The sequence below is a fragment of the Epinephelus fuscoguttatus genome, linkage group LG4 (genome assembly GCF_011397635.1).
Source record: "Epinephelus fuscoguttatus linkage group LG4, E.fuscoguttatus.final_Chr_v1".
NCBI lineage: Eukaryota > Metazoa > Chordata > Actinopteri > Perciformes > Serranidae > Epinephelus > Epinephelus fuscoguttatus.
Window position 1 is genome coordinate 32280516 of NC_064755.1, and position 12154 is coordinate 32292669.

Consider the following 12154-nt stretch of genomic DNA (forward strand, 5'->3'; position numbering starts at 1 on the left):
CTCAGCATTGTAGGTTACTGAAAAACAACACTCCAGTAAATATATTTACATTCCACCACTGAAATTTACTACAACATACTACAACTACTACTACCCATGCTGCACCAACAAATAGGCAAAGCAGGAAAGCGCCCTGCAGCCCAGAAGCCAGGAACACCATCAGCCCCTGTTTCACTGTGTTTCAACTGGTTGTACATATTTGAATCAAGGTAAAATTAGTTTATGAATTTGTACACTAGTTTGCTTTACTTAAGTAACAATTGTAGGGTGGGTTGTGCTGTATTACCTAATCTTGTGGCCCTGTCTTTTAAAAGGGGCCTGGATCAAAAACTTTTTTAATACTTTATTTTAGCTTGTGCTCACATGGGGCAAATTAATCAAAAAGCTGTGTTAAATCAAATAATCTCAAACTAACTGACAGACAGAAAAGGCCAGGCTCTGCAGCAGCAGCCTGATCCATCATAGGAGTGGTGGTTTGTTTCCTGTCACAGTTAAGTTTCCATCAGGCAAAGGCTGCAGAGAACTGTAGCCTTTGCCTGATGGAAACTTAACTGTGTAAGGTGACAGGGGGAATAAATAGGGCCCCACAAACTTTTTTGCTAGGGACCCACTGCTACTAGCTATGATAATATGTGCTGCAGAGATGCTCAGAAAATGAGGTCAGCAGTAAAGGCAGTTTTTCTTTAATGATGGGACATTTATGATTAGGTTACAATAGCCTAATGAAATACTATTGTGAACATTTGTGGGTTTTAATTTTATTTATTTGTTTTTGAAACTCTCTATAAACAAAAGGCAATCTGTTTTTAATGTCATTTAGGCTATTAAAACACATTATTTCTAGGATGTCACTGGTATTTCCACACTATAGCCCACAATGGTGTACTAAAATTATTACATTGTTTTTTTTATAAATTCAACCACAGGTTTCCGGTTGGACCACGATTAAAGCAAGTCAGTGATTTTCATTTTTCCGCGTTGATTTAGGTCTCTGATCTGTAATAACGGGAGATTTCCGCCTCTCGTGGCAGCAGATCTTATTTGGCGTGAAATCCTGAAACATCTGGAAGCCACCGGGCTTCCTGTCTCTGCTCTCTGCCCCTCCTACTCCTCCTTTAAATAAATAAATAAATGAATGAATAGATTTTTACAGCAGCAAAATCATCCTGTCACCAGAGGGAATCTCAGCTCTGTGTCACGGCAGACGCAGACACAGACACACCGGAACAATGTGAACCCGTCTTCAAAATAAGAGCACGTATCGAGTCACTAACAAAAAAAAAAACAAGTATAAGCTCAGTGCTACAGCTTAAACTGGCATTTAACGTTCAAACGACCTTTTAATGTAATAATTATACGTTGAAAAACCTACATTTAGCCGATATTATGCGTTTTGATCGAGTCTTGTCAGACAGATGTTATATTACTTCTCATGGAAAATTGATATTTTATTTGAAGTATTTAAAAAACAATAGCTACTTTAAGAAAGAAGAACGTTGCAATGGCTAAAATCTATTAAATACTGTATGTATATATGTATTTAAATATGTAAAGTAATAACTTTATTGGAAAAATAAGTCATCTTTAAATGTCCTTATGTCAATTTTAGAAGATGACAGTACAAAACAACAAATAAACAAATACTTAAGGTTTGCGGATCAGTAATTTAGTAATGGAATTTTTACATTTTAACAACATAAAGACATTGCACCTATTACAAATATCATACCGGAAATAATCAAAACAGCAGTATCACAGGAGGCGAATATATATATATATATATATAAATACATGAAATAATTGCAATAAAATATTTAAGGTGTATTTATGCGTTGGGTATTATTATTATTATTATTATTATTATTATTATAAAAAATAAATTATTAAAATAATAATGATAATAATAATGTATTATATTATTATTATCATAGGTCAGCGAGCTGTATTAACGTATTAACGGGACGTGTTTTAACAGAATATTAACACAGTCAGCATCTATTTCTATTTTTTATATGCATGTCCTTAGTCACTACGCTTTTATTTTGAAATAGGTTACCGGATGTTGTGTGTTTATACTGGTTTGGGCTTGACGCTGGTGAATCAATGTGTTGGCTTCATTGCGTTGCACAGATGCTATGCGTGCTGTGTGGACCCAGCTATCTCCATCCACTCTACAGCATCAGCGTCCCGCTAACAGCCCAGGAACTGCACCGTCCGGCGGGAACCCGCTGACGAAGCACCGCCCGGCTGAGCTAGCCCGCCCGGCGCATGGACGCTCCAGCACAATGGCAGAGGATTTGGGGGTGCCTCTGTTGTGTACCAACAACAGGTCGCATGGATAATCCCCTCCACAACCCTCCCGCATCATCTCGTGTTTGGGATGATTAGAGCGCCGCTGTCGGCTTGATGTGGCAGGAGAGCCGTGCGGGACCGGGGCTGCTCGTCCTGGCTGTCGACTGAGAGCAAAACGGCGTGGAGCAGGTGCGTTCATGGAGGGGATTTACCGCACATGTACATGGGGTATAAAAAAAAATACCGATGTGCAGGCAGGCAGGTAACGTTAGGGCTCGCGCGAATTTCGGCCGTCCCAGATGTCGCTGGGTGCATCGACATTAAAGTTGTGTAATCAGATAATTCCAGTCAAGCTTGTGTTATCTCCGAGATACGTGGGGTCGGCGATGGGACATTTGGCGTCATAGCTGTTGTGACATTAGAGGGGATGTGTGTGGTCACAGACTTATGCTCTTAACACGGCAGTCCATTCAGGAATTGCCAGACCTGGCACGAATAATGGGGCCATTTCTTGTTGCACTTAGACTGTTTATACTGGCAGCCCTGGTGCATTTTTTACGTGTTAGAGGGAAGCCGGGGAGTTTAGAGGATGCACCATGAGCAGGATGACAAGGATGCTGAAGCTGATGATAAGTGTGATATCACAGATCTTGCAAATGCATTTCCATCATTATCTCACTGCCCTATGCCACACTGAGTATCCCAGGATGATGAGTCCTTTCTGTGTAGTGTTTGCATGTTTTCCTGTTTTCATGGCTGTCCTTTGGGTGCTGAGTGTCTCTCCATGCATGTTAGGGACTCCCCTGCCAGAAGGCACTGGGAGTCAAGGGACCTTCCTGTCACAGCCACTCCTCTTAATGGTCAGAATGGGAGAAAGCCAGGAAACACATTTCACCAGGCTCATTAAGTGATCCCACCTCTATCATCATGTGTCACCCGAGGTGGCACCTAATGACAAGACAAACATGATGCCAGTGAAATTTAATAGCCACATGGGTCTCTCACTTTGGCAGCTCTATTTGTGAGGCTGTTACATCACTCCATATTCCCACTGTGGGGTATTTTAGGAAACAGTGTCAAAGCAGGGAACTGGTTTGGGAAAGTTCAGTCCAGCGAAGTCACAGTGGGGCTACAAGCAGAGGAAGTTCAGAGTGAAGTTCATGGGTGAATGAATGTAGCTGGCTGGCTCTAAAAACACAGAGGGGTGGACTGTCGGGAAGTTACTCAAGTGCCGCCGCTGCTTGGCAGGTGTTCCCGAGCACAGCATCGACGTAATGCTGCCACAGTTTTTTGATGGGAGCACAGAGCAGGCAGGGCTGAGAGGATAAGCCGGTTAAAAGCCGGCGCTTTGCAGCTAAGCGCTTCAAGATTCTGCCTTATCCAGGTATGACACCTCAACACCTCAATCTGTTTTACTGCCTGATGAAGAATTTAGTCTTTAGAGCTTAAATGTCTTGTTTTCAGCTTTTTGTTGAACTGTTAAATAACTTTTTTTTTTTTTTTTAGCAGTTTAACCTGTTTTCGTGCTGCTGATTCTTTGGCGTAGACGGATCAAGACCTCCCTGACATGTTTGTGGGATAATCTTGTTGTACATGGGAGAGCTGCTAAGAAATCTCCATGTAGGTGCACTGCTGGCACCGGTGCTGAACTCTCGGAGTTGTCTGAATTTAGCATAATCCCAAACCTCAGTTATAGTCCTACCACTAATCTCAGTTTGAGGGATGTTTTCACTCTAATCTGCCCCTGCTGATTTGAGTGTAATGTAATCTGACTGAAAGAAGCACTTTCTGTCTCTCTGTTTGTCTGTCTGTGTCTCTCTGACTCCCAGGTGTAGAGTGGCTGGGGGGCTCAGCAGGATGGAAATAGATGCCCGTTTTCGCTACTATTTCCAGCACCCGTGGTCGCGTCTCATCGTGGCCTACCTCGTCACCTTCTTCAACTTCCTCATCTTCGCCGAGGACCCCGTCTCTCACAGTCAGACGGAGGCGCACATGATCGTGGTGGGCAACTGTTTCTCCTTCCTGTTCAACAAGTACCCGGGCCTCGGATGGAACATCCTGAAAGTAATCTGCTGGATACTGGCCATTATCACTGGCCTGGTAGCCGGGAAGTTTATATTCCACCGCCAGCTCTTTGGTAAGTCATGCGCACAGCAATTCAGGGGAATGTGCAGAGTAATGGCTCTGCTCAGGGAGGGAACCTTCCTTCTGAGTTGTTTTTGTTGTGGCTGTTACCCAGTGAAAAGCACCTAACGCTCATACCCCACTTTATTGCAAATAGTAACGTAATTAAAGGCACTGCTCTTGTCTTTAATCAGCTCTCATCTTTGTAGCAACGCTCCTGCACCCATCCTTTTCTTGTTAAACTATTTTCTGTCTTTCTTCTCACTTACCATCAGATCTGGGTCAAACAGGATTTGCAAATCTCCTCTGTTCTTCTTAAACTCTGGTTCAAAAGAACAATTACTTTCATTGTGCATTACTCTTCTGATAATTCAGAATATCAGAAAATTCCCATCACAAGTTTCCTTTAAAGCTCAATGCGATGTCATCTAATTGCTTTTTTTGGTTGGGTCAACACGCCAAAACTCTAGCAGAAATGAGGAAATTACTCAAAAATGTTTTAAAATAACCTTAACTGATTAATCAACTAATCATTTCAGCTCTAGTTTCGAGTAGATCTGTGAGAGTACTACAAGGTATAAACAATTATAGGATAATGTTACAAAGTCAATACAATCTGTCGCCGCTAAATGTATTATACATATCAATGCATTATGCTTGTAAGGTTTGAAACATCTTGGTGCATAGTATATGGCCTATTCTTTGTGCTTGTATCGGATCAGTGGCTTTCTACCTTTTTTTTTTGGCTTGTAACCAATTATCAAGATGCACGACCTACTCACACCCACTCTCCCCTTGTGGGCTGTGTGTGCAGAGTGAGCAACAAAAACAAAGACAGAAGCAAAAACTTTTTTTACAGTCTGTTGTGTTTATTCAAGAGAGGAGGCTTAGACACGAGAAGCCATTTTAGTCTTACATAAAAGAAGAGAGAGAGCGTATGATATATATTGTATTTGATATGCCACAGAGGGACTCAGCCATCCGACAGATCTCTTTTGTGGTCAGCATGTCACAACAGGAAAAAGTAGAAGGGCACTCAGGGAGCACAGACTTCAGCAAAGGCCAAATACCCTGTCTCGCAGTGTTGAAGGTGCAATATACAACATTCAGACTACTATTATTCATGTCCCCTCTGGCTAGCTAATCGCCGCCACTCTGCACTGCACTAACCAGGCTGGACGTGCACGGGAGAGCCATGCTCATGTGGCAGTGCTCATGTGGGATGGTATGAGCACCGCTGTATGATCACACTGTTAGCTCTGTCAGTGCTGTTGCTGTTGGTGGCACATTTAGGCATTTAGCACCACTGATAACACCATCACGACTGACAGTGGTGGGACAGCCTTGTGGCGGAAGCGCAATGTCCAGTGGTGTACTGTCTGGAGGGTATATAAACCTATAAGCCACAAAGCCATTGGAAATTACAGGAGAGCATACACACATCTACTTAGTTGTACACCCTCTTCATCATCTGCCACTACACCACTAACTCTGTCGGCACTGTTGCTGTTGTTAGCACTGCACTGCTAGCTGCCACCATTTCTCCTCAGCCCCCTCCATGTTGGCCTGTAACGTCCAAACTTAGAGCCATATGCAGTGCTAGCCCAGTCTATGAATGCCATTTTGAATTTGGATCCGCTCCAAAATGTAAGGGGTTCTTCCTGGGCCCATGGCCCACCACACCCTGCCACCAAGTTTCATGAAAATCGGGCCAGTGGTTTTCACTAATTCCTGCTGACAAACTGACAGACGCTCAAGCAGAGCTGAATCCGTGACTTCCTCAGCGGAGGTAATAGTAACATTAAAAGAGAACTACACCCTTGTAGCATTGCTCAGGATGGAAAGATGAAAAAAGGGATCAAATACAATGCAGCAGAACCAGAAATATATATATATATATATATTTTTGTTCCACACATTCGTCTTCCCTGTCAAAACCTGGGGCCTACATGACCCACAATGCAACTCGACCACTATCAATTTGGTCAGAGATTCAGGTGTTAAGGCCAAAACCCATTTTCAATGTACAACCCCACACCGGCGGGGGCTAGACGCGCAGTCCCACAGCACTTCACGCCACTGTCCTATTAAATGCATTTTCCCCCCACTCACTCTCTGCTTATACATACCAGCTCCCGTAGCAGCTCCTTTTCTCTACTTCCTTGGCAGCTTGACTCCTCTACTCAGAACTCTATAGCTGTTGCTGTGTCTCGTGTGTCACGAAGAATGGAAGAAGAGAGACTTGTCATTGAGGTTGAGAAATATCCCGAGCTAAGCGACCCATGGTCCCGTCATTATAAAGACAATGGCCAACAAGATATTGCCTTGGCTCTTCAGGTGAGAAGTCAGGTTTAATTAGGGGCTGTTCATTCACACATGATTTTAAGCTGGGGCTGCAGCATGATGCGTCCGGTGTGTGCTGGGGTGGCACTTGATGCGTGTCACATGACGAGCCTCGCTGGTGTGTTTTCAGCTTCATGCTAGTAGTGGCTAATATAGCCTGTAGCTCCTAGCCTCAGACAGAGGAACAAGCTAAAGAGGTCTAGTGAGCTCACTTCTTTTTATTTCCACATCCCCATAAATGTATTATTTTCGAACTTGTTGTCTTCAGCCCCAGCAGATGTTGACTTAAGTGACTTGATATCAAGACTCTGATGTGTAATAGATGGAGTTCCCCTTTCATAATGGCTTCATTTCATTTAGGTGTGTCAGTCACAGGGTCCCGGTACTATGCATGCTTGCTCATTGGGCTCACTTCCAGGGACACTTAGATGGAGCAGCACCATCATTAATGTTATTAACTCCACCTGTGCTTTTCCTTTTATGACATGTCAAAATGTCTGCAGTGTCAGTAGTCTAGTAGGATGGCTTTGTTCCATTTAAGTGTCCCAGGAAGCCATGTCAATGAGAAAGCATGCTTTCTAGCAGGCCTCTGATACAACTAAATGGAATGCAGCCATCTGTAATTAATGTTTTTAATTACTTTTCTTGGTAAGACATGTTATGACAGGTTTTGAGAGTCTCTGCAAAAAAAACATCCATTACTTCCACACGCTACACATTTTTAAGTCAGTCCTGTTGCTCACTTCCTCCACCTCTCACACCTCCTTGATGCATTTCCTCCTCTTTTTCACCCTCTTGTCATCTTTGTCACCTCAACCTTTTCTCTCTTCTCACTCTCTTGACAGCTTGACTCCTTCCATTTCACTCCCCTCTCATAAGGCTATGACTCCAATCTCATCAACCCGGCATTTGTTTAAACTGTGCAGCAGTTCTCAGTGCTTCCTATTCAGCTCACACGTTTCATTTCCCAGTCACTTCACAACTCACTTAGGCCCGGATATTATTGGCCACCCTGGCTTATCTTCTTGGGATGAACCATTAATGAGTATAATTAGAGGGCACAGAGAGAGAGAGAGAGAAAGAGAGAGAGGGCAGAGGGGTAGTACTCTGAGTGATCATCTTCTCTGAGCATAAATAGAAAGCCAGGAGTGCATGATGACATGATACTTTCTGCAAATACAGAATCCTCACTAAGAGGGGAAATGGAAAATGGCTTTGAGGACTGTGGTTTTCCTGTACACGATGGACAGATAGTAGATCTGATAATACCAGCTGTTCTGTCTTCTCAAGTTGCAATCGTTTCATTGAATGTAGTGTTTCCTTACTTAGGAGCTTTCTCTTCCTTTGGGTCGGAACTTAATGCTGTGGGTCCTCGTAAATTCTTATGACTAAGATAGAGAGGTTAATTTGATACAGGCCTAATAGAAACAGATCTGAAATGCAATATGTCAATGTTTTTAGATACAGCATTTGAAGTTGGCCCATGCAAAAGAATGTGGTATTGAAATTCACAAGTCAACAACTTAAATTGGTAGAACCATGTAAATTTGGTGTCCTAAAATGGTGTCACCAGTCAAATATGGTTGAAAAACTCTCATCTATGGTGCCAACAAATACCCAGGTAATAGTGTTATTTCTCCGTGGAGATAGTTTTGGTTTGGTTTGGCATGTTGGGAAATGTGGGTCTTGGTGAGCATTCGATGAGATCGATACCACTCCCAGTTTTGGGGGAGTGTGCTATTGGCATGCTGGCTGCAGGACTGTCCACCAGAGCTGTTGCCCATAAACTGATGTTCATTTCACTAGCGTAAGCTGTCTCCAAAGTCATTTCCAAGAATTTGGCAGTACATCCAACTGGTCTAATGACCTCTACGTCCGGCCTCTTCACCTGCAAGATTGTCTGAGACTAGCCACTGAGATGAGTGTCCATGGGACGGTTTCTGGCAGTCCATGTAGGCTGAGCTCTTAGCAGGGGCCGGTGTTTGACTCATGTTTTCCCTTCTTTATTTCTCCCCCATTTCCTGTCTATCATCAGCTGCTCTATCTGATGAAACCAAAAAAAACGCGCAGGAAATAATCTTTAAAAGAAAAAAAAGAAAAGAAATTATTTTGTCTGCAAACCAACTGTTGCGTCAGCTGTTTGGGTGGCTGGATTCAGCCCATCTTGCAGAAGAAGAAGCTGGGGTCCTGAGCTGCTGTGGTTACACATGATGTGTGGTTGTGAAGACAGTTGGATGTACTGCCAAAAGCCACATCAATGACAGTGGAGACATCTTATGTTAGTGAAATGAAGGTTGAGTTCAAGTGCAACAGCTCTGGTGGACATTCCTGCAGTCAGCATGCCAATGACACATTCCTTCACAACTTACAACATCTGTGGCTTTTAGGTACGCACAATAATATCAGCACGTCATCAGATATCGGCCGATATTTCCCTTAAAATGAAATATCGGAATTGGCCAACATGCTTTTTCTTAATTTGCACAATGAATGAATTTACCTTACATTAAAAAGCATTGTATTTCATGTCTCCTTCTGCTGGTGGGCCATTATGATAAGAGTCTGCATGCATAATGTGATATTAATTCCACTACAGAAGAGATTTGATCAAGAAAATTAGGAGGGGAAAAAAGTAGATATATCTATCTGTATCGGTTATTGGTCAAATGAGTTGTGACATATCAGCATATTGGCAAAAAATCCAATCTTGTGCATCCCTAGTGGCATTTTGTTGTGTCATAAATCAGCATATTTTAGAGTAGCCTTTTGTTATAACCAGCTTGAGGCACACCTGACTAATGAGCACACTGTTTAATCAGCATCTTGATATGCCACACCTGTCAGGTGGATGGATCATGGAATTAGATGGCAAAATGCTCACTAACACAGATTTAAACAAATTTGTGAGCAAAAGTAGAGTGAGCCTTTGTGTGCACTGTGCACAGAAAAAGTGTTACATCTTTTATTTATTCTCATCAAAAAATGGGAGCAAAAACAGAAGTGCTGCATTTATATTTTTGTTCAGTGTAGTTCAGATGGGAACTTTCTTAGTGTAGTCTGTAGATTATCCAAAGTAACTCGCACACTATCTCTGGAAAGAGAAATTATTGTTTAGACGACCAGTAACTTGATAAAATAAAACCACAACAACTAGCGTGAGGGACTAGTGGAGCTTGGCGAGAGCTTAAATTTGTGTGCATCATTTAAATGTCACACTCAGCACAAACAGAGCACTTTTTTCCAGTCAATACCGTGCAAGCTGAAGAGCCACGATGTATTACTTCATCAGCATTTTCTGATTTGCATGACTCACAATAGTTAAGTAGGTGCTTCAACACATGAACTTCAGTTGCATCTCTGTGTGAGATTTTACACTGAGGCCCAGTGTATGTGGATCAGGACACACTCGCATTGGCTGGAGGGTGTAGAGGACAGTGTAGTGCAGCTCATCCTGCAGCCAGGTACAGCTAATGTGCCTCAACAAGCCTCCCAACAGATGGTTTGTGTTTCTGCGTGTGGGTGTGTGTGTTTGTAAGTGCGAGAGAGTGGTGATGTTTTGTGTGTGCGTGTGTGAACGTGTGATGGTATATGTGTGAGTGAACAGGTCTGTGTGTGTGTGTGTGTGCGTGTGTGTGTGTATACGTGTACTGAGGACAGATGAAGTGAATTTGTGGCAGAGAGGGAAAGAGATTGTTGAGAGTTGGAGAGGCGAGATGTGTCCTGCACAACATTTCAGTTATGTAATCACAGGTAAGGCAGGAGAGCTGTGCTTTAGCACCAGGCCCACTGTAAAATCTATCATCTATTATAGATCTGTCACAGGGGCCCACATGACCCACCTACTGCACATCATGATGTCTCCACTAAAGCCCTGCAGATCTCTTCTGTAGGCAGGCAGTGGGAACACTTCTGGTAGAAAACACAGCCCATACAAAGGGTTGAGTACCTGGAAAAGGCACTCTGGAATCAGAATCTGCGACTGTGTTTTTCTGGTGCCGTTTTACAAATATAATACCTCTCATAACCGGAGTCATTTTCACGCTCATTCTGTTTGCAGCTATGCTTAACTTCAAATTAATTTGTACCAACTCTGGAAACAGACATTGTTTTTGAAAGCTGACGCATTGCCTGGATCATTTATCATTTATAATGGCCTAGAAAAGATTTTGCAGTCAATTACACCACCTCCTCCTGCTAGCGATTTAGTGTTTTCCCCCGTGTTTGGCACAATATATGATTTACCCCCTCAGAAACCCACACAAATGTTAATCCAGTTGTCGCATAACCGTTGCTTTGCAATCCTTACATTCGGTATTTCAGTCATGTTGCTATTCAAAGGAGGCAGAGGTGCACAGTATTGTTCTCTGCTGGTGAAAAACAGAATAAACTCCTGGTGATGAATAGCTTGTGACAGATTATGTGATTTAAGACTGCATTTGAGGTTCAAGCAACAACCTATGCTGTTCCATTCGGCCTCTCAAGGCTATGTGTGCTCTCTAATGGAGTGGGCGGTAGCCAATGACCTCTGGTCATTCAGAGGGAGACTTGCTGTCATTATGCATTTATATTAAAATCTTTGGTCACAGGGTCTGTAAGATGTCTATTTCCATTTGAGTGTGGTGTGTTTGCATTCAGCCATGAGTTAGATTAAGACACCTTTTTAAATTTGAAAACCGGGTCCTTTGGGCTCACGGTCAAAGACTTTACTGTAGGTTGCAATTTTTTTTTCCTCTTACAGTGGATAACTAAGAAAATGTCGCTTTAAGTGGATGTGCAGTGCAGTACACTTAGGGTTCATTTGACCAAGTCTAAAAGTGAGGCCGTAAGACAAGTCAATAATTGACTAGTAAAAACACAAGCACTCTCACACACTCACATGCAAACATATAAAGATCACTCATCGCTCAAAGACTGAAATATAGGATGGATTTTTGAGACAGATTTAGAAAAAGTTATTGATACAAGTTGGCAGATGTCAGTCTGTTCCATAGACGAGGGGAAGTGACAGCGAAGGATGCTTAAACCTTAACTGACAACATCCATGAGAACAACAAAATAAGAGCGCTACAGGTCAAAATGATGTGAAGATGGACGGTATGAAATCCACTGACAGTGTTTATAGGCACAAAATATTCCAGTTTTTTCCCTTATTCCAATAAAAACAATCCTATTCCAATTCCTACTAAGCTGTTTATGTGGCTAATAAAAATGATTATTCCCGTAATATTCATGTTTACATTCAGCTGTGCATTCTCTAAGTATAGTGTCTTCAGATGTCGTTTATCACCGCAAAATATGGAAAAGTGAAACAGCTGGAGATTCTTTTGATGTCAGCACCCTCACGGACTAAAGGAATATGAATAACAGACACACATAATTTGACTTTATGACTGCA

The 12154-nt window shown here is 42.5% G+C and overlaps 1 protein-coding gene across 4 annotated transcripts in view; it reads left to right on the plus strand.

The window, feature by feature from the left end:
* The first annotated feature begins 2131 nt into the window (after positions 1-2131).
* tmem117 (transmembrane protein 117) overlaps positions 2132-12154 on the plus strand; it is a 68819-nt gene continuing 58796 nt past the window's right edge. Inside the window, exons 1-3 of one of the 4 annotated variants that reach the window (XM_049573271.1) lie at positions 3416-3676; positions 3799-3912; positions 4122-4429. In XM_049573271.1, coding sequence (XP_049429228.1) covers positions 3911-3912; positions 4122-4429 — 310 coding nt within the window. In that variant the 5' untranslated portion in view covers positions 3416-3676; positions 3799-3910. Of the gene's footprint in view, positions 2482-3415; positions 3677-3798; positions 3913-4121; positions 4430-12154 lie in introns of those variants that run through there. The other 3 variants (XM_049573272.1, XM_049573273.1, XM_049573274.1) reach the window with 3 other exon arrangements.